This window comes from Rattus rattus, chromosome 1, assembly GCF_011064425.1.
Source record: "Rattus rattus isolate New Zealand chromosome 1, Rrattus_CSIRO_v1, whole genome shotgun sequence".
Taxonomy (NCBI): domain Eukaryota; kingdom Metazoa; phylum Chordata; class Mammalia; order Rodentia; family Muridae; genus Rattus; species Rattus rattus.
In genome coordinates, this window is record NC_046154.1 from 185,088,377 (window position 1) to 185,108,343 (window position 19,967).

At 36.4% G+C, this 19,967-nt stretch overlaps 1 protein-coding gene across 18 annotated transcripts in view; it reads left to right on the forward strand.

The window, feature by feature from the left end:
• Positions 1-19,967, forward strand: part of Ppfia2 (PTPRF interacting protein alpha 2) — a 460,024-nt gene that overhangs the window by 352,219 nt on the left and 87,838 nt on the right. For 10 of the 18 annotated variants that reach the window (XM_032911955.1, XM_032911963.1, XM_032912051.1 and 7 more), the window contains 3 exons: positions 8,448-8,669; positions 15,196-15,354; positions 17,380-17,514. In XM_032911955.1, coding sequence (XP_032767846.1) covers positions 8,448-8,669; positions 15,196-15,354; positions 17,380-17,514 — 516 coding nt within the window. The remainder of the gene's footprint in view (positions 1-8,447; positions 8,670-15,195; positions 15,355-17,379; positions 17,515-19,967) is intronic. The other 8 variants (XM_032912081.1, XM_032912066.1, XM_032912073.1 and 5 more) reach the window with 1 other exon arrangement.

Below are 19,967 nucleotides of genomic sequence, written 5' to 3' on the forward strand. Positions count from 1 at the left end.
ATCAAAAGAGCTGGAATTTTGGTGGCTTGCTGAGTTAGTAGATAAGTGAAAGAAAGAAAGAACAGAAAAAGGAGGAGGCAGGAATGAGAAATACAACTATTGGAAGCAAGGTATCAAGTGTGAAAACTTCATCCCCTGAGGTTTTAGCATGTCAACCAAACTACTTTGCTCATTGTGCATCAATTTCAGTTCTGCATCTGATATAATTAGCGGACATTACATAACTAAGTTACATCATTCACTTATAATTGTGTCTAGCATATGATGAGAACTTAAAGAATTTGAGCAATATAGGAATATTTATTTGAACTCACACTTAGAGATAGAATCCTTATAGATATTGGGGGAAGGAAGGCAGGTAATATTGCTATTGTAATCAGTATACCATCTTATTTGATGACGTGGAAGCTCAATAATTTAGCATACTACATGACCCTTTATGATCACTAGGAAGAAACAGTAGTGTCTGTAGGTCACATCAGTGCTTGAATCCTTGCAAAATCTGCTTTTGTACTTATGCTTAGAATAGAATTTATTTATATATTCACTCATATTTCGGTTGGCTTGTGGAATAGTATATTTAATATTTCATTCAGACACATTATTTACATTAATGCATTATTGATTTATGCTAACTATAAATCAATCATCTACATTTTTATTACTTTTATTACTCTTCTCATTATTTCTATGCCTACCAGTATTTTCCTGTTTGAATCTGTCTGTGTTTATTTTATAGCTCTATATACCTTTATTTATACATTGCTTTTCTCACAGAAAAAAAATAGATCTTTAAGAGTTTCTTCTACATTACAAGACTCCTTCCCAGTCTAGAAAAGTCTGATGGTGTATGGGAATGGTTGTGAATGTCATTATAACTTCTTGACAATATAATCAGCAATACATTGCTAATTATTAAATGCTGAAGTTACTTGTGAGGGGGCTGTTTAGTATTCAATCTGTAGGTGTTAGTGAATTTTAATGGTATTTATGCCTCTATGATAAGAATTTAATTAATAGGAAGATCAACTTCAATCATCTCTTCTATTTTTCTATTTCTATTTTCTTTTAGAAAGATTTGTAAATATTAAGAAGACAAATGAGTGAATGGTAATCTATTTAAAATATAGCAAAGAGGAAAAACTAGCTTCTGTGTAGGTGTACATGTTGAGAGTAACTTTATAATAGAAAATAAAATATTCACTCTTAAGTGTATTACTGCTAAGGAAGGCGTCAAATATTCTTTCCCATCATCAGTAAACAAATAATTAATATTTAAATATATGGTTAATCTTGATTGAATACATTTTTAAAAATGAACCTTTATTTTAGGGACTTGTGTTGTAATGTGGGGATACAGTAATTAAGTAACATCTCCTGGTTTCATCCGTAACAGAATTTTAAAACTGCTTTTATATTTATAAACAGAGAAGTTTCATAAACACTGCAGGTAAAAGTAAAGCAGCAGATCGCCCCAGCAGATTTTCACACGCCGATCTAAATTTCACAGGTGTGTCCAAGCAATGCAATACATTTCTGCTGCTTAATGAATTTAAAGGTTAACATTTTAAAACTGTTTTATTTTAGTTGCCTGATTACTGTTTATATTTATTTATTTAAAATTACCTCATCTTAAACCTATTAAAGGTTACTGTATTAAACAAGATTTTAATGAACTTCAGGTGCACAGAATTGCAATAGTAAATTTTTTCCTAATTAGAAAATTACCACCATTTTGTACTAAACAAATATTGAAATATCCATAAAATATGCACATAATTCAGATAGATATATATTATTTTAATACCTATATATTAATTTCTACACACACACACACACACACACACACTTATATAAATTCTACAATGTTACCATAAGCCTGGAAGTTCTAGGAAGCTACAGAAAGCATAAATAACAAGCCACGGGAAACAAGCCAGTGAGAGCATTTCGCCATGTATTCTGCTTGAATTTCTCCCTCCATGTTTCTGCCTTGCTTGAGTTTCTGCCTTGACTTTTCTTGATTATTGACTATAACCTTGAAGATGATGCAAACCCTTTCCTCTCCAAGTTTCCTTTTTTCACACTGTTTTAGCACAGTGATGTGAAATGAAGACAGTAATGTAAATCTTAGTTTGACAAAGATCTTTAGGATTCTGTGATTCTAAATGGCATTGTTCCATTTTAAATGTACTTTTGAATCATTTTACAGATTTGTGAAGTGTTTTAATGAAGCAACTCTATTAATTTTCAATGTGCATAAAATTTTATGTGTTTATAGAGATGTCTGCATAATGCCACCCAATTTTGTAAAAAAAACAATTGCTCCACCTGTTAAAGTGAGTGTGTGGGACTGTGCAGTAAATCCTAGCATCCTGGCCAGAGCAGTGTCCAGTCTGCTGTTTGACCTTCTGCATTTCTTGGGTAGAATTGTCTGGAGTAGACTTCCATGTAAACTGAAGTGTAGTTGTCCCCTCCTCTAGATTTACCCTTCGTTTTCTTAACATAATTGCTTCTGTGAGTCATTTGGGTTTATTGCAGATGCAAATAATCACTGTGTTTCATTGTGGGAAATACGGTCATAAATTATCTTAACCAGTGAGTTCAGAATTTCATTCTATAATTTTTCAGACATTTAAAAATTTAACTGTATAGGTGTAAATGGTTTCTTTCATACCAGAAAACAGCAAGCCACTTCAGATTACTAGTTTGTATTATGATTCTAGTTGGATCCCTATGACCAGAGCTTATATGGTTGCACTGAACACTTGGTAATGATACTCTCTCATAAAGCAGGTTGTGGACCTTGTCAAAGAAAGAGGGAGGCTATTGCGATGGATCCTGTAGTATTCACTCATTCACTTACTCACTCACTTTGTATCCTGATCCAGGCCTCCTCCCACCTTTGCTCCCAGCCCCACCCACACACCTCATCCCCTATTCCCACCTTCCCTTCTCTTCAGAGAAGAGGTGGCCCCCAATGTGTACCAATCGGTCTGGCACATCATGTAGCAGCAAGACTAAGTACATCCTCTCCCACCCATCTAAGGCTGGAGATTAGAGGAAAGGGATCCCTTTCCAATTAGAGGAAATGGATCCAATGGCAGCAACATAGCCAGAGACAGCCCTGCACCAATTGTTAGGAGACCCACACGAATGTAGGGTTTTAGTTATACCGTCCTTCAGTGACTATTGTCATTCATGCCTGAAATGTTGCTTGTAGAGGGGTGATTGTGGAGTAACTCTTCAGGAACTGTTAAAGACATATGCTCCACTATGTTCATGTCAGCCTTATTTATAATAGCCAGAAGATGGAAAGAAACTAGATGTGCTTCAACAGAGGGATGGATACAGAAAATGTGGAACATCTACACAATGGAATATTACCCAACTATTAAAATCAATGACTTCATGAAATTCTTAGGCAAATAGATGGAACTTGAAAATATCATTCTGAGTGAGGTAACCCAATCACAGAAAAATACACATGGTATGCACTCATTGATAATTGGATATTAGCCCCAAAGCTAGGAATATGCAAGATACAATTTACAGACCACATGAAGTCCAAGAAGAAGGAAGACCAAAGTGTGGATGCTTCAGTCCTTCTTAGAAGGAGAACAAAAGTACCGGAAAAACATATGGAGACAAAGTGTGGAGCAGAGACTGAAGGATAGACCATCCAGAGACTTCCTCACCTGGGCATCCATCCCACACACAGCCATCAAACACAGACACTATTGTGGGTGCCAAGAAGTGCACACTGACAGAAGTCTAATATAGATGTCTCCTGAGAGTCTCTGCCAGAGTGTGACAAATACAGAGGTGCATGCATTGAACTGAGAATGGAGGAGTTAGAGAAAGGACTGAATGAGCTGAAGGGGTTTGCACCCCATAGAAGAACAACAATATCAACCAACCAAACACCCCAGAGCTCCTGGGGACTAAACCACCATTCCAAGAATACACAGGGGTGGACCTATGGCTCCAGTCACATGTGTAGCAAAGGATGGCCTTGTTCGGTATGAATGGGTGGGGAGGCTCTTGGTCCTGTCAAGGTTCGATGTCTCAGTGTAGGGTAATGTCAGGTTGGGGAGGTGGGAGGGAGTGGGTGGGTGTGGGAGCAACCTCATGGAAGCAGTGGGAAATAGCAGGTTTCTGGAGGGGAAACTGAGAAAGGGGATAACATTTGAAATGTAAATAAAGAAAATCCAATAAAGAAAAAAATAAAAAAGAAGGAGGTAACTGGGAACTCTTGCATTATGTAACTATCTGCACAAGGACTGGCAAGAGTACACTGATCTGAGAGACGGAGCTCAGAGGCTAGTACCATTTGCTAGGTGTGTAGTAGCTGTGATAGCCTTACAGGGTTTAACACTGTAAAGACAGCATCTCTGATCTGTGAAAGTGTGGACCTTTACCATGAAAAAGCACTTTTTTAAAAAAAAGTGTGTAAATATGTCCCAAGAGTCAGAAGCTTGTCTTTTATTGTTAAATGGGAGCTGCAGGGACAACTAAGATCACACAGAGATGTGTGAGGAAGATGTGGATGAGATTTCTTGTAACTCATGCCTTGGACTCAGATCCAATAAGGTAGCCAACCAGCAGGGAGAGCTTGACACTTGATTTAGAAAAGGGCTATTTTCTGTTCTGAGGGATGCTTCTTAGGAACAAAATTGCACATGGGTGGATACATTTCCATTTCTATTCAAACGTTTCCTAATTTATGGAGGGTTGGAACGAACTCATGCAGTTAAGCAAGTATCTCCACAGAGCAAACAGTGCTGCTCCGCTCTTCCCTGACCTTCCCGCTTCTGCTTGACTGAGAGCTTTCACGTTTTGGAAATCATCTCCTCCCAGTCTTTGTCCTAATCTAGACGCAGAACTTGAAGTTGGTTTCGAAGATTCTATGGGATCAAATTTCTTATTCCCTTGCCTTTCTTTCTTCCCATAATTCTTCCCTCCCCTTCATTTCTCCAATCCACTCATCCTTCTCTTGTCTTTTCTTCTTTCTCTTCCCTCTTTTCTCATTTCTTCTATCCCCTTCTCTCTCTCCCTCTTCCTCTCTCCTTTCTTTTTCTATTATTAGGCCACTCCCTACTTGGGTACAATATTGAGGACTGAATTCAAGTCCTTGTGTATGATAGGTAGGTGTTTTTCAACAAAGTCTACATCCTAATCATTTTGCCTTATTAACTGAAAAACGATTAATGTATGTTTTTTAATGATAGTTTTCGAATCCACTGTCCTATTTTATTATACACTCCACTTGATTTTTATCTGCTAGTCCCATGTACAATAGATCACTAAAATATGTTCCTTCAATCTAACTAGAACATTGCATTTTTTGATTAATGTATTCCTTTTCTAGTGAGTCTTCCTTATTCCCCATGTTTACCATATCACTATATTAAAATTTAACTTTGTTTGACTCTGCATATACATGAAATTCTGCATATAACCAAATTATGTTCTTACTAATTTTCTGGTTCATTATATTTATAATTTCCTCCAAGCCCAATTTCATGGTACAGAAAATAGAAAGTTCCTTTGTTGTAAAGTTATACAATGTCCTATAAGCATATGTACCACATTTTATCTACACATCTTATTAGTTAGGAAGAATTTTGATGCCATATGTTCACTACTCTGAATAATACTACATTGAACAACAAGTAGAGATGGCTTAGTAAAATACTCCTTTGGATAGTTAATTATAGACCGAACAGTGAGCTTGGTAGATTATATGCAATTCTATTTTTCTTATATTTATACTTCTCACTTTCCATAATGACTATATAGTTTTTATTCACGCAATGTAAATTTTTGCCAACATGTGCTGTCCTGTAGCATTTGTATAACAAACATTAGAATAATCATGAGATAATATTCCATTAAGGTTTTATTTTGTTCCTCTCTTGGTGATTTCCAGTGCTGTAACTATTTTCATAAATCTGGTCATATGTAAGTCTTATTTTAAGAAATGTCTTTTTTTTGACAGTGGCAATTTGCTATTAATTACAATGACCCTCGACATAGCCATGCTTTATTTTAACTCAGAGAAGGAATGTTTCCACCAATGCATTGTCATCCAGCACCTGATTGGATGTCCCTTTTTGGAACTAAATTTATTACAAGTATAATTAATGTCTTTGAAGATTTCTCCATATGTGTTTGTTTAGTTTTGTTGTTATTGAGTTTTCTGTTTTCTTTAAATATTTGGAGTATTGACTTGTAAGATTCCCCTACTTTCTAGACATCTTTTCCAAAAAGTGAAAGTAACTGTTTCAGCATATTTGACAATTTTCAGGTCCCTCCACTGTGCATTGTGCTTATACAATGTTCAAGTATTGGCAATACGCTTCAGAGGTATCATATGTAAGATATGTTATTTCAACAAAATGTAAATGTTATTTTTATGAGTGTCATTAAAACTAAAACCTGAGTCCCATTTTCACTCTATAAAACTACATTGGGAGAAGGATGGAATGCTGGGTAAAGAAGCAAATATGTGGAGCTCCTACTGTCATTAAAAGCTCTTTGAAAGGCCATATGGAAACGTACTACTGTTCAAGATTTCTAAAATTCATAAGCACATGAAAGAATTTTAAATTCAGTCACTATAGGGAGACCATGCCTCACCTAGATACCTACAACCACCAAGTAGAGCTCATCATGCCAGTAATGGATTACATCTGCTTGAGTAGTTGGCTGAAATTGCTAAGACTTCTTGAATATCATTGGAGATTGTCAACACTTTGGTTACCCTCCACCGACTGATGAAAGGGCCCTATTGCTGAAAATAATATGTACTTAGGTTCTAGAACATGAAAAAATAAAGCTGGTGCCCAGCTAGAAGCTTAACCTCTAGTGACACGTTGTCATGTTGCTGGAATGCACTTTGCACACTAGAGGAGGAGACAAGTGATCATGGAATATCACCCAGATAAAAACCCAAAAGCCTACAACAAGGATCCGACTGCAAGATATTCTGATATAATAGGAACATATGTTGAGGGAATGACCAGACACTCTTTTTTATTGATTTGAGGCCCATCCTATGAGATGGAGCCAAACCTAATATTGAAAACTGAAACTACATAACTCATGGTCCATAAGGGAAAACGTAATACTATTATTCTGCTAAAAAGTATCAGTAAAATGACTCCTAATGACATATTGCTATGTGAATGAATAATTTCATCACATAATCCTCATTAGAGAAAACTCTTTCTACAGTAGATGGTAAAACAGACACCTACAACTGGACAGTATATAGAAAGTGAAAGATTTTTAAACATCTAGACATAATGTGATTTTTTTATCAATTGGTCCCATTTTCAGTCCTGGGGAGTCTATGTAGAAGAGCAGGGGAAATATTGTGAGAACCATAAGTGTTTAATGACTCAAAGAAAGAGCCAATATTCATCCATAATAGGACTGATACACATATGAACTCATAGAGACCGTAGCATCACATACCTGACGCGCAAATTCAAACCAGACAATAATCTCAGCACTGAGAAGGTGAGGTGGAAGCAAAGTTCCATCCCTAATCAAGAAGCTCCTTGTAGCTGGCACCTTCTGGGAAAGGGAAAGTCAATTTTGTCCAATGAAGTGACACTAAGTACATCAACCACACTCTAACGTGGGCCCTATGCAGAGGAGAAGTTGGCCAGCACAAGGAGACTGTATGTTTTCAAGAGTTGGATAGGTTTGGGGGTGGGTGGATCTGGCAATATTTTGGGGAAGGGAAAGAACATGATCCAGATAAACTGTTGAAAGTGTATAAAATATTTTATTTAAAACATAAAATGAAATAAAGTCTGTGAAGTTGAAAAGAATTTGGATCAAAAAAATTATAGTTTATATCCCATCTATTGATTAAAAGCATGTATGTGATCTGTCATAATACAGATTTTGCACATGACATATATATTAAATTGTTATGCAAACGCATCTATCACCCTGATTGAAAATTACTGGTTTCCTTTCATATTTTTTAAAATATTTATCTCATTATTTCTCCCCCTCCCTCCTCCCCCCTCCTCCCCCTGTCCCCTCCTCCTCCTCCTCCTCCTCTCTCTCTCTCTCTCTCTCTCTCTCTCTCTCTCTCTCTCTCTCTCTCTCTCTCTCTCTCTCTCTCTCTCTCTCTGTGCAGGTTTCTGTGCAGTCCAGAGGAACTAGAGTGACATGGGCCTGTAAGCAGAACTCTTTCCAGGTCCCCGGGAAGAGCAGAACGGCTCAATGACCCCTCCAGCTTCACCGTGCCATTTTTCTTTATCTATTAATATCAGTTTTATCAAAATCATAGTTTCTCACCCACACAAGTTTGTTTTACAATTCTTACTTCTCGTTGTGAAGGCTGCTTGGTTTCTCCTTTCACCTCTCATGCTTTGGGTTAGGAATAAAGAAGACCCTAAGTGTCCCGCTTTCGTCTCTTCCTGCAGCGTCTATCCAATGGCTCCATAGATTCCACAGATGACACCAGCCAGATTGTCGAGCTGCAAGAACTGCTTGAAAAGCAAAACTATGAAATGGCCCAAATGAAAGACCGCTTAGCGGCTCTTTCTTCCCGAGTGGGAGAAGTGGAACAAGAAGCCGAGACGGCAAGAAAGGACCTCATTAAAACAGAAGAAATGAACACCAAATATCAAAGGGACATCCGAGAGGTAGGTAGTTCATAGCATTCGGTCCTCGCTTCTGGAATGGCTTCCCAAATGCTGCTCTGAGAAGCTCTCCCCCATGCATTTCTTTAGTGGACAGAAGTCTTTTCTTCTTGAAGACCATAATTAGAATTATTCGTTATGTACCTGTTCAGTAAGACAGATATGGTTTACTTACCTTTTTTTTTTTTAATATGTATGAATGGAAGGCTTTGGATTTAAGTCTCAGCTATTATAAAGTCTTTCTGAAAATTTAAGGACTTTTCAAGGCCCCATAGATTAAATTTTAATAAATGTGTATGGGGGAATGAATCACGATTTTGTATAATACAGAGTGTTCAATAAATCGTCTCTTATTTTGGGTTTGGGTCTGTGAGTGCCTGTGTCTGAGGACGAGATGCATATGAATAATAAAACCATGTTATGTATATTGTATTACTTTTTGCTAGGATTAGCATAACTTTGTCTACACAGCAGAGAAATAAAGAAAGAAAGCTTCAAATTTATTAAATGATCTAAGAAAATATTTGATTTACAACATGTTCTTATCCTCTACCATTTGCTCAAATACTCTCCCCTCAGATGAGTGCTCTCTGACCAAGCGTTTTACAGGTATCAATGTTCCTTCTTATTTTATTTCATTTTTAATACCACACCACACATTCCTTTCACTGAGTCCTTTGGTTTACCTTTTCTATCTACCTATAAAACTATTGCACACTTAACAACAAAATCCTTTGTTGGGGAAAGGGTCCTTATAATCCTTTACTAAAATATGACATTAGAGTGTACATGAACGTAGCACTTACCATGAGCAAAAATGCAGTGAATACAGTGATATTTTCTGTTGCAGTAAAATTTAAAAAGCTCAGGACTGGTTCCCTCGAGTTCCGAGTCCTCGCAGATATGCGTGCTCTAGCTGTTTCTCTATCAGCTGCTTTCATACACTGTCCCCTGGCCGGATTGTTACCACACATGACACACTCATCACATTTCGCAGGCTGTGCTAGTGTGGTCCCATGCCATGCTAGCCCAAGCATTCTAGTCCAAGCCTATCATGGCTTCCTGTCATGGACTCTGCTCACACCCTCAACAATCTAGTGAAAACATGACTCAACAGACTAACCCAACAACCAGATTTATGTTAAATACTCAGTGTACAATACACCCACAAAATTAACTTGCGGCCAGTTGATAAGGATAAATAGACTACCCACCTAGAAATGATAAAAATGCCTATAGAAACCCATTCCTTAGGAAATATTCATAACAACCTGTATCTATGTAGAGATGCATGGCAAGGATCAATTACGTCTGCCTCCATGTTGGTTCCCCTTTCTGCTCCTCCCTCTCCTTCTAAAACCTCTGTTCCTGCCTCCCTTTTTTACCTGCCTTCACCTGCATAATGACATCACCCTATAATTTTCACTGAAGGTCAGACAATGATACAATTTCACGTAAGCTCAGGTTAGTGGATATGTCTTTCCTCTTCATGGTTTCCTATAGTCCAAACTTTCATAACATACAGGGTTTAGTAAGAAATATTAGGATCCCTTTCTTTTACGTTGTTATGCCATTTGATGAACTTTTGCTCATTCTTTAGCAATTTGTGCTTGTAGTTCCAGAGATTTTGTTCTTTCCTTTGCATTTTAGCCACTCATCGACTTTATTTTTAGTTCTCTCTTACAGAAAGGGTGAAGTATGTCCAGCTCTCCTTTCCTTGTTTCACATTTTAAAATAACTCCTCAATAAAAGTAGTGTCTAGACATAGGGGACCAAATCAGGGGAGACAGGAACCATCAACCCTATATTACCAGGGACCGTTTCATTAGGAGTGTGTTTTAATGGGTTAGGTCTTCCCTATCACGAGCAATTTTCATGCAACATAAACCTTTTTAAGCTTCCTAATTTCCTAGGTCAGCATGTTTTCATTACGACTTCTGAAAAAGTAGACTACATACCATCATCCACCTCAGACAGGCAATCGGAAACAAATGTTTTCAGAGCCTGGCAACAAATGGAAGTGTAAGGATGAGGAAACTAGGTACAGGTGTAAGAAGTAGGTACGAAGTGACATCCTTAACAAGAACTGTGAAGTGTTCACTCCTCAGTCTTGCCTGTCTGCATAAAGCAGGACTTTGAGTATGTATGCACAAGCACAGACAGACAGAGGAGGGGGAGAGGGAGGGAGGGAGAGAGGCAAGGAGGGAGGGAGGGAGGGAAAGAGAGAGACATGGACAGACAAGGGAGACACAGAGAGATACAGAGAAGTGAAACAAGAGACATAGATGCCCAGAGGATACTATGTAGAATAAAATAGTTCTGATAATATTAATTTTAAAACCACATTCTTTACCTCTTTTTTTTAGCTTTCTCAGACAAATATTATATTAAACCTATCACAAGTCAACTAAGTCCTTTCCCCTTAATTGCCGATAGTTTCAAGGACCCAATGACTCCCATTTAGAAGAGCAGCCTGAGGCTCATTGAGGTAACATGCCTTACTCATGGCCTATGGACTATCATCCTTTTCTCAGGATCGATAAGAACTAACCACTCTCTCTCTCTAGAACATGGAAGAAATAGAAATAACAGGTCCCCAAATTTTATGTTTTACTCACTATACTGTACTTCCCCAAATCTTCATACTTCTGAGGAGAGTTTCTAAGGAGACCACCCCTTTCACTGAACCTTCTGCAAGATGAACTGACTAGAAAAACAAACATTTCAAAAGGTTAAAATGTTCAGGTCCAGAGTCAAATTATCAGGACATCCTTAACCCTTTATTAGCCCATTTTGTACTCCTCCATTCCTGGGTTAGCACCTTTGTGACCATTACAAAAACCATTTATAATGTACAAACAGTCCATTCAGTTTCTTACCCTTCAAACCTAAGAATAGCATTCAAGGCCTGTAACGGTAGTTTTACTATGTCCTTGATTCTCCTTTCTAATGTTCCAACAATATATATGAAAAGTGTTTTGACTTATCGCTGTTTTATGAAAAAAATCATCAAACTGTTACTACATTTTAACATGAAATTTGGGGTCACACATGTTTGGCTTCAAGAATGGATTCTTTTATTCTCTTTTAGTTGTGGGTTATGCTTTCCATCTAAGTACAGTTTTACTCCATGGCAACTATCGTACAAATTTTCAGCAACTAAATACTACCAATTAATTAACCAGTATCTTGTCATTTTTTCCAAAAAGTCACAATTACAGGGAATCCTGCTCACATAAACTCCAAGTCCTAATTTTGCTTCTTAAATATGTTTCTAATGTATTGTGAATTTCTTAATCTTATGAGTGTGATAATTCTTTTTTGCTCTCTAAAAATTGCACCATGGTATGATGCAAATATAGAACAAGTAAAAGCCACTCAAATTAATTAAGGAAAAACATGGGCCATAGGAGGTGGATCACCATTAAGTTGCAAATTAAAATGAATTTCGTTTTGTCTATTAGGAAAATCTAATAAATCTAAACTGACTTATATAATTACATTGAGTCAATGCTTTCTGAACACAGTTCATAATTGCTTCCTCAAGAATCATTGAAGTTTCACTTTACCGGCTCTTTGAACTAATTTTGTTCTAAAAATAGATGGAGATAGACATAATGCAGTTATTCAAAAAGAAGTCGTAAGCTCTAGCTTTCTTCTCCACTTTTTAACCAAAAATATATCAACCGCATATGCGTAGTAACATATAACTCTCTACATAATCCCAAGAAGGGTTAACATTCTCAGTAAAGTACTTTAATTATGTTTACTTTGTCAATAATGCCATTGTACCTTTCTACTTGACAATAAACAGCTCTTCTCACGTCTGCAAAGTTATCAAATAAATGAAGCTATAATTTCCTCTCTTATATTAGTTGAGGCATGAATTATATTTTCTGTCTACTATATTACATTACTATAAAACTATATGTATTTATTATAATAAAAATCCAGTTATATATAAACTTTGCTATTTTTCTTATTACATAACAGGTTTTAGGTTCTAAAGGAAAAGCTTTCTCTTTAGAGTCTGCAAATAACTCACAGGAAAAGCTATTTCTATGACTTGTAAGTTCAAATTTTATTTTTGGTAACACAGCCTGCAGTTAAAAATTGAATCACTAACATGAATCACTGACTCAAAAATGCAGTTCCAAATCTACATACACTGACTCCTACAGGGAAATGTGTGCAGTAGATGTGAGCAGCTAAGTGTGGACAGGTTTGTAATCACTAATACGAAGTATCTATTTAATGAGTGTATATTCTACTCTAGGCACGCTATAAAGTAAACTGTTAAACTATTATATCACCTACTTCCTAGTAATTAAATGGTATTTATTAATAATCTACAAAAAGAATGTGAAAACGAACCAAAGGACAACATTTACTCATAGGGTGTACCACACCAACTTCTATTTCCCAGAAAGAAATGACTTTTTTTTACATCTGAAGATATTGCTTTAAAATTTCAAGAGAAAATTTTAGGTGGAAGATTGATTTAGAATTTTCTTTTATCCCATGAAATCAACAAATATTTCTAGAGACCTGTATGAAACTTAACACAAATTATAAACTCAGTAATTGAAAAATATAAAATAAAGAAATAAAGATCATGAATCAACATTTTTAAACACTAAGAACTGTAATTATTTTCTGGGCTTTCCCAAGCCTAGTGAAATCCAAGCAACATTTTATAAAATGATTCTGGATTATTTTTACCAAAATAATGGGTTGCTTTGAGTTTATATGTTTATATTTTAATATTAACATAAATAACTATCCTTCCCCTAGCTATCGAAGGTCAGAAAGGTTGAAACAAATCAAGGAAGGAATGAAAACTTTTTGCAGCTGGAAATGAAGTCATCAGATAGTATGACAGTTTCATGTGCCTGCCATAGCAAATTGATACAACGTGATTGGCTTGTAATAATGTCATTTAAATAATACTGTGTGGGTATGTGACTTGCGTGTGGGTGCGCATATCACAGCACACATGTGGATGTCAGTTGACACCTTTATAGAGATAGTTCTCTCCTCCTAACCTTGAGTGGACTCTAATCATGCACCTTGGCTTTTCTGGTTTGCCTGTGCATAGCTAGTGTTCCTACCTGGTCAGCAATTTTTCTTTCTGTTTAAACAACTCTACTTCATTTCCTCACATTTGCTAAGGATTTTTCTGAAATCAATGTTTCAACATGATCAGGTTCTCTCCAAGGGCAATAATGAAGAATACAGTCATTGTTCCTTTGAGCTTCTGGTAAATGTTCACAGGGTATGGCATTCTTGGCTGAGTGGCAGACTAACTTCAAATTCTGCAACTCTGTCTATCCTTCTCTATCCCAGGATTCAAGCATTCAATTTAAGGTCTATTCAAATACTACTTTGTTTCGCTCTAATCTGATTATCACTTTAAGATCTTATTTGCATGTAAATTTACTTTCATGAATCAAAAGAAAGGCACACATTTGGAAGGAATATTATATACCTCAATACACAGAATCAAGGATGTATCTGGTCAAGAGAGCGAGCGTTTCATGGCTCATGTTTTACTTAGGAGATAGAAGTAAGCAAAGGAATTATTTTAATTCAAGGAACAATATGATCAAACTAGCATTCAGAATAGACTGCTGGTCAATAGCAAGACGAAGAAGATCTGAAGTATGACAGAAAGAGAAGCTCTTCAGTTCTCAAGGATGATCGGTGCCTGTGCTCCAAAAGAACTGCTGGGTTCCATGTGGACAGAGATTGAGGGCAGCATGAATGAGCATCTTTTAATCAATTGCTAATGATGTATTTCCATCAGAAAAACATTCAAGAGGCTCACAGTGGGTGGAGGAGGTAGGGAGGAGGAGGAGACAGAGACATGGGCATAGCTCCCTTCAAACCTCTTACCTCATTTTTCTCTATCTCATTTTCCCTAAATTCTGATTTTCATTACTTTGAGCATTTCTATTGCTACTTTCTATTTTACTTAACCCTAATATAAGTATTTCTTATTAATTTATTAGGTATGGATTTTAGCTTACACTCTGCATTATTTGACATTATATTTGTTTTCCCGTTGTAACTATATGAAAATCACACTTATTGTTGCTATTATTATTACTTTGTTGAATAACTATCACAACTGACCCAATCAGTAGTTCTCTACAATATTTTCCATTCTGTACAACTTTCTCCTTTTCAAGAATATTATTGCCTAATTCTTATGTTTACTCTGTTACTTGTTTTATAATCCTTGATTGAATCTTCCCATGCTCTCTAGCAGTTTGACAAAAATCCTTTAATTTTCATTATTAATCGATCTTTCAAGTTCCCTAGATGACTGTGTCTTTACTTGGGAACAAAAAGCCATATAAACACATATATTAAACACACACACATACACACACACACACACACACACACAAATATATATATTGACTTAAGTAAGAAAACTCCATAGGTCTAAGGCTCTGTGATTTTTTTTTCTTTTGTGTTTGCTCCGATGAGGATGAAATCAGAGACTTGCACATGACTTTTACAGTGTTATTTACAGGCCATGGCTCAGAAGGAAGATATGGAAGAAAGAATCACAACTCTGGAGAAGCGTTACCTGAGTGCCCAGAGAGAATCTACCTCCATTCACGACATGAATGATAAACTAGAAAATGAGTTGGCAAACAAGGAAGCCATCTTGCGGCAGGTTCAGTATCTCTGTTCTGATTTTGCTTCGGTCTTTGTATGTGTTCTTGCCATTTGCGTAAAGCATAAAGTAGGATATTTTTAGCAGATGAGCAATTATGGTCTAAAACTTCAGATAGTACCAATGAAACATTTTTATTTTATCGTTTATTTTTAACAAAATTAAGAAAACACTCAGTCACTATTGCTCATGCCAAGAAGTACTTGCTGACAGGACCCTGATATGGATGGCTCCTGAGAGGCTCTGCCAGAACCTTACTGATACAAATTAAGATGCTTGCAGCCAACCATCAGACTGAGCATGGGTACCCCAGTGGAGAAGTTAGAGAAAGTACTGAAGGAGTTGAAGAGGTTTGCAACCCCATAGAAAGAACAACAATACCAACCAACCAGACACCCCTAGAGCTCACAGGGACTAAATTACCAACCAGAGAGTACATATAGGGGTACTCATGACTCCAGCCACAGATGCAGCAGAAGATGGCATTGTCTGGCATCAACAGGAAGAGAAGCCCTTGGTTCTGTGAAGGCTCGTTTCTCCAGTGTAGGGGAATGCCAGGGTGTTGAGGTGGGAGTGGGTGGGTGGGAGGGGAAACATCCTCATAGAAGCAGGGGGTGGGGGATAGGAGAAAGAGGAACTGGGAAAAGGGACAACATTTGAAATGTAAATACATAAACTATCCAATAAAAAACAGAAAATCACTCATGAAAATAATAATACTGCAACTACTGATTTGAATCTTAGGAATCAGACCAGGAAGAGTTTCCAGTACTTCACTTGATTCTAGCTGTCATCCACTTGATTAGTTGCAGTCACCTTGCTCAATACTCTGAGGATCATAGACATGAATACTTCCCAAGGCCACACCCATGGTAAATGTCCAGACTGGAAGGTCTACCCAGATCTACAGCAAAAGAGGAGTTGCAACCTATAAGACCATGGTGGTTGTCACCCTTCTTATGGAAATGCAGTATTATTCAAATACACACTCCTAATTTTTGGCATAATGTTATTGTGCACTGTGGGAAGATTACCCTTGAATTATAGACATGCGAAGTTCAGTGGTTCTGTAGCTGGTTGTAACCCAAACATGAGATTGTAATGCATAGTCTACGAATCTCCTGCCTCAGTGTTGTGCAATCATGGCTCCACAATTGCCTCTGCTTAGTGAAGGCAAAAGCCGTTCAGTCTGACTTCTGATCCTAGCCAGGGGAGCCATAGAAAGAAAAGGACAGTTTTTCCACTAGGAGGTGAAGGACCAGGAGCCACGGAAAGAACACTTATGGAGCAGGGAGAGCCAACACAACCCTAAAATGCAAGAATATTGGAGATTTGGGCTGGAAAGTAGCTAGATTTGTTTAGAGGATTAGAATAGATTAATATATGCTCTGTTATTGTGCCTGAAGGCTTGTTAAATAAATTTAATTGTTTCTGTCTCAATTACTTGGGATCTAGCCATGTTAGAGAAGAAAATTACGTCTTAAATTTGCACTAACACCTAATGATTTAATTGTTTGGGTTTTTTTTGTTTTTTGTGTGTCACAAGAGCATAGTAGAGGAATTGAAGCAGAGATCCCATAAGACACAATCCTAAAATACTGTCTGTACTATTCAGAGAACTTGTTCATCCAATCTCTAGAGTGTGAACTCCTGTGCTACCATATTCCTTGTCTTATGCCAGTCTAAATCTTTGATTTTCAATATACATTTTGTTGTTGTGGTGATGGTGTTGACGGTACCCTCCAGTATTGGCACTGAGCTATATTCTATTTTTCAAATTCTTACTCATTAGAAGTGTCTTTGTTTGCTGCCAGTGTCATGATAATTGCTATTTTATTGTGTAACAATTAAGTAATTAAAATCGACAACACATGAAATCATGGTAACGGTTTGCTCAGCACAGTTAAGTATGGTAGGAGTTGATTTTACGACTCCAAGAAAAGCTGAAGTTCAAAGTTCACAGACTTGTTCTCGCTACTCTAACCCCTGATTGTTTAAATGATCCCCTAATCTTTCCCATTTCAGATGGAAGAGAAAAACAGGCAATTGCAAGAGCGTCTTGAGCTGGCTGAGCAAAAGTTACAGCAGACCATGAGGAAAGCTGAAACTTTACCTGAAGTAGAGGCAGAACTTGCTCAGAGAATTGCAGCCCTAACAAAGGTACTGCACTAAACACAAGAGATCAGCCTAGGCATGTTTGCAGAAATAACTGTCAATCAAAGTGGAGTCTATAATTACTCTCTTCAGGCTACGTGAAAGTTACATTAGTTGGATCTTTATTGTCTTTGTTTCCTAACATTCTGTTTCCTTGTTGTATATAGCTTACTAACAGTGACTTGAACAATTGTTGCATGAGTAAAAAGATAGCCTTGCCTATTTTAACATTAACAAAAAATGCAAAATATGTTGTTGATACAGTAATTTTTCTAAGGTAGTTTCTGCACACAATAATAATCACGGTATTTAAAATCTCAGCAAAGGTATATGAAATACAACCATTTAATCAGCTTTGTTTAAGTGGGTTGCTACTGGAACAATAAGAAGTATAATAACCATCGATTCCAATTATACTGTACAATGATGAACCTTGTTAGGAAAAAAAAGGTTAAAATATGGTTGAAAGCCATTAAGTTGCAAAAAGTACCTTTATAATTGTGTTTTCTTTGGAAAGAAAAATGAAATTGGGGATAATGTACTGTTGAACTTTTTTTCTATAGCATGCACTGTACATTCTAAAACGAAAACTGTTTGTGCTACAAAGCCATTCAAAGAAAGCCATTCGAACTCTGGAGGACAAATAGAAACCACATTCGTTTCACTTGAAAAGCACTCCTTTTGTCACTATATCCTAATTCATTGTACATCAGTTGAAAACTCCACACACATTCTGAATGTTCCTATGACCATGGCAGTTTTCTGAGTCCCTTTTTATTTTATTGACTTTACTATAGATATGTGAACTTAACATTATAGTTTTGTTATACAAATTATGCAAAACAGTTGATTCAGGGGTGGAAAAGGGGACACAAACTAATCATCGTTGCTAGAAAAGCAAAGAATGAGATGAACACCTTGATGGCGTTCACATGTTAAAAGGAAGTCTTTATCTGAGAATCAAATATCACACACAGATGGGCAGGGGAAAAGCACTGGATTACATCATGAATTTTGGAGTATTAAGGTACAATCTGATGAAACATTAGTCTGAGTATGACTACTAAATTTACACTCTTCTATAATCCTAGACTACACAAGTGAGTCACTCTTACTTTGCAATGATAGAGCCCCAAAATTTAGCAATGTATGATCAGGTAACTTCAAAATAGATCCTAGGTTATATAAAGCTACCCCAGTATGTCAATATTATTACCTTTTCTTACAAAGAGTTATTTTAAATTACTATAATATAGATCAAGGCACACACAGTTGCTGTTTTAATGTGAGAGATACCAGCAGTTAACATAAAGAGTTATTATTTTAAGTTTTGCTACTGTGAGATTGAATAAGAAAATAACTTATAAAAAAGATAGAATAATCATCAATATTTATAGTACTGGAAAAAAACCCCAAAATTTAGAACTTATTTCTAAAGAAACACAGTTTAAGATTTATTAAATCCTTGCAACAAATTAGACATTGATAGGATAAAATATAATTTAAAATGAAATAATTGACTTACATGGCTTTAAATTAGTCATAAATCACCTTTTATGATATAAAAGCTCTAGAAACTGACTCCATTAATGCTGTCATTGTTCTGTAAACACTTCAGCACTTTTGTTAGGATCTAGAATATGATACACACAGGATCATGAACTATAATTATATAGTACATAATGTAGTTACCATGGTGAATAAATTTCCTCTTTATCAGAACTCTCTGAAATTTCAGTATTTCAGAAATCATTTAGCATTATTTAAAATTCTTCTAGTAGTGCGTAATTGATTCTTCGCCTCCTATGAATTTGGCTTCTAACAGTTACAAGTACTTTAGGGCGTTTAAGATAGTTGCTACATCACTGGATAGTTGTTTTATTTTGTAAATTAAAACTGCTAAGATTGTGTCTCTTAGCTGAGGATGTGTCTATAGGTTTGTGGACGAATCAGTTCCTCTAAGCACTGTGACTTCAACCCTCTCCCACTCATTCTTGGATTTTCTCAGAAGGCTCAGAGAAGAGCTAAGCAGTGTTTCCATTTTATTCCATTTCAATTTTCAGGAATTGTGTCTTTCCTATTAATGGTCTTTTTTCTATTCTTTGTCTTTCCACCATCCTAAATTACAAAACATCTACTTAGCCTAAGTTTTAGATGTTTTCCTTTGAGATTTTAAATATTTCAGCAACTAGTCAAGTATTTAATTTGATGTGTATGTGTGTGTGTGTCTTATTTTTACCTATCTATATCTTTTGTTTCTTTTTTGTCTTTTCTCTTACTAACTCTATTCTTCATTATCTATGTATTCACATGCTTCTCACAATAATTTCTAGAACTATTTTGCTAAAATGTTAACTCATTTAAAATTCCACAATATCCAAGAGTAAAACCAAGATGAACCCCTCAAGGACAAATAAGAGTGGATTGATGCTTTCCAGTCCAACCGTGCTATGGCAGGT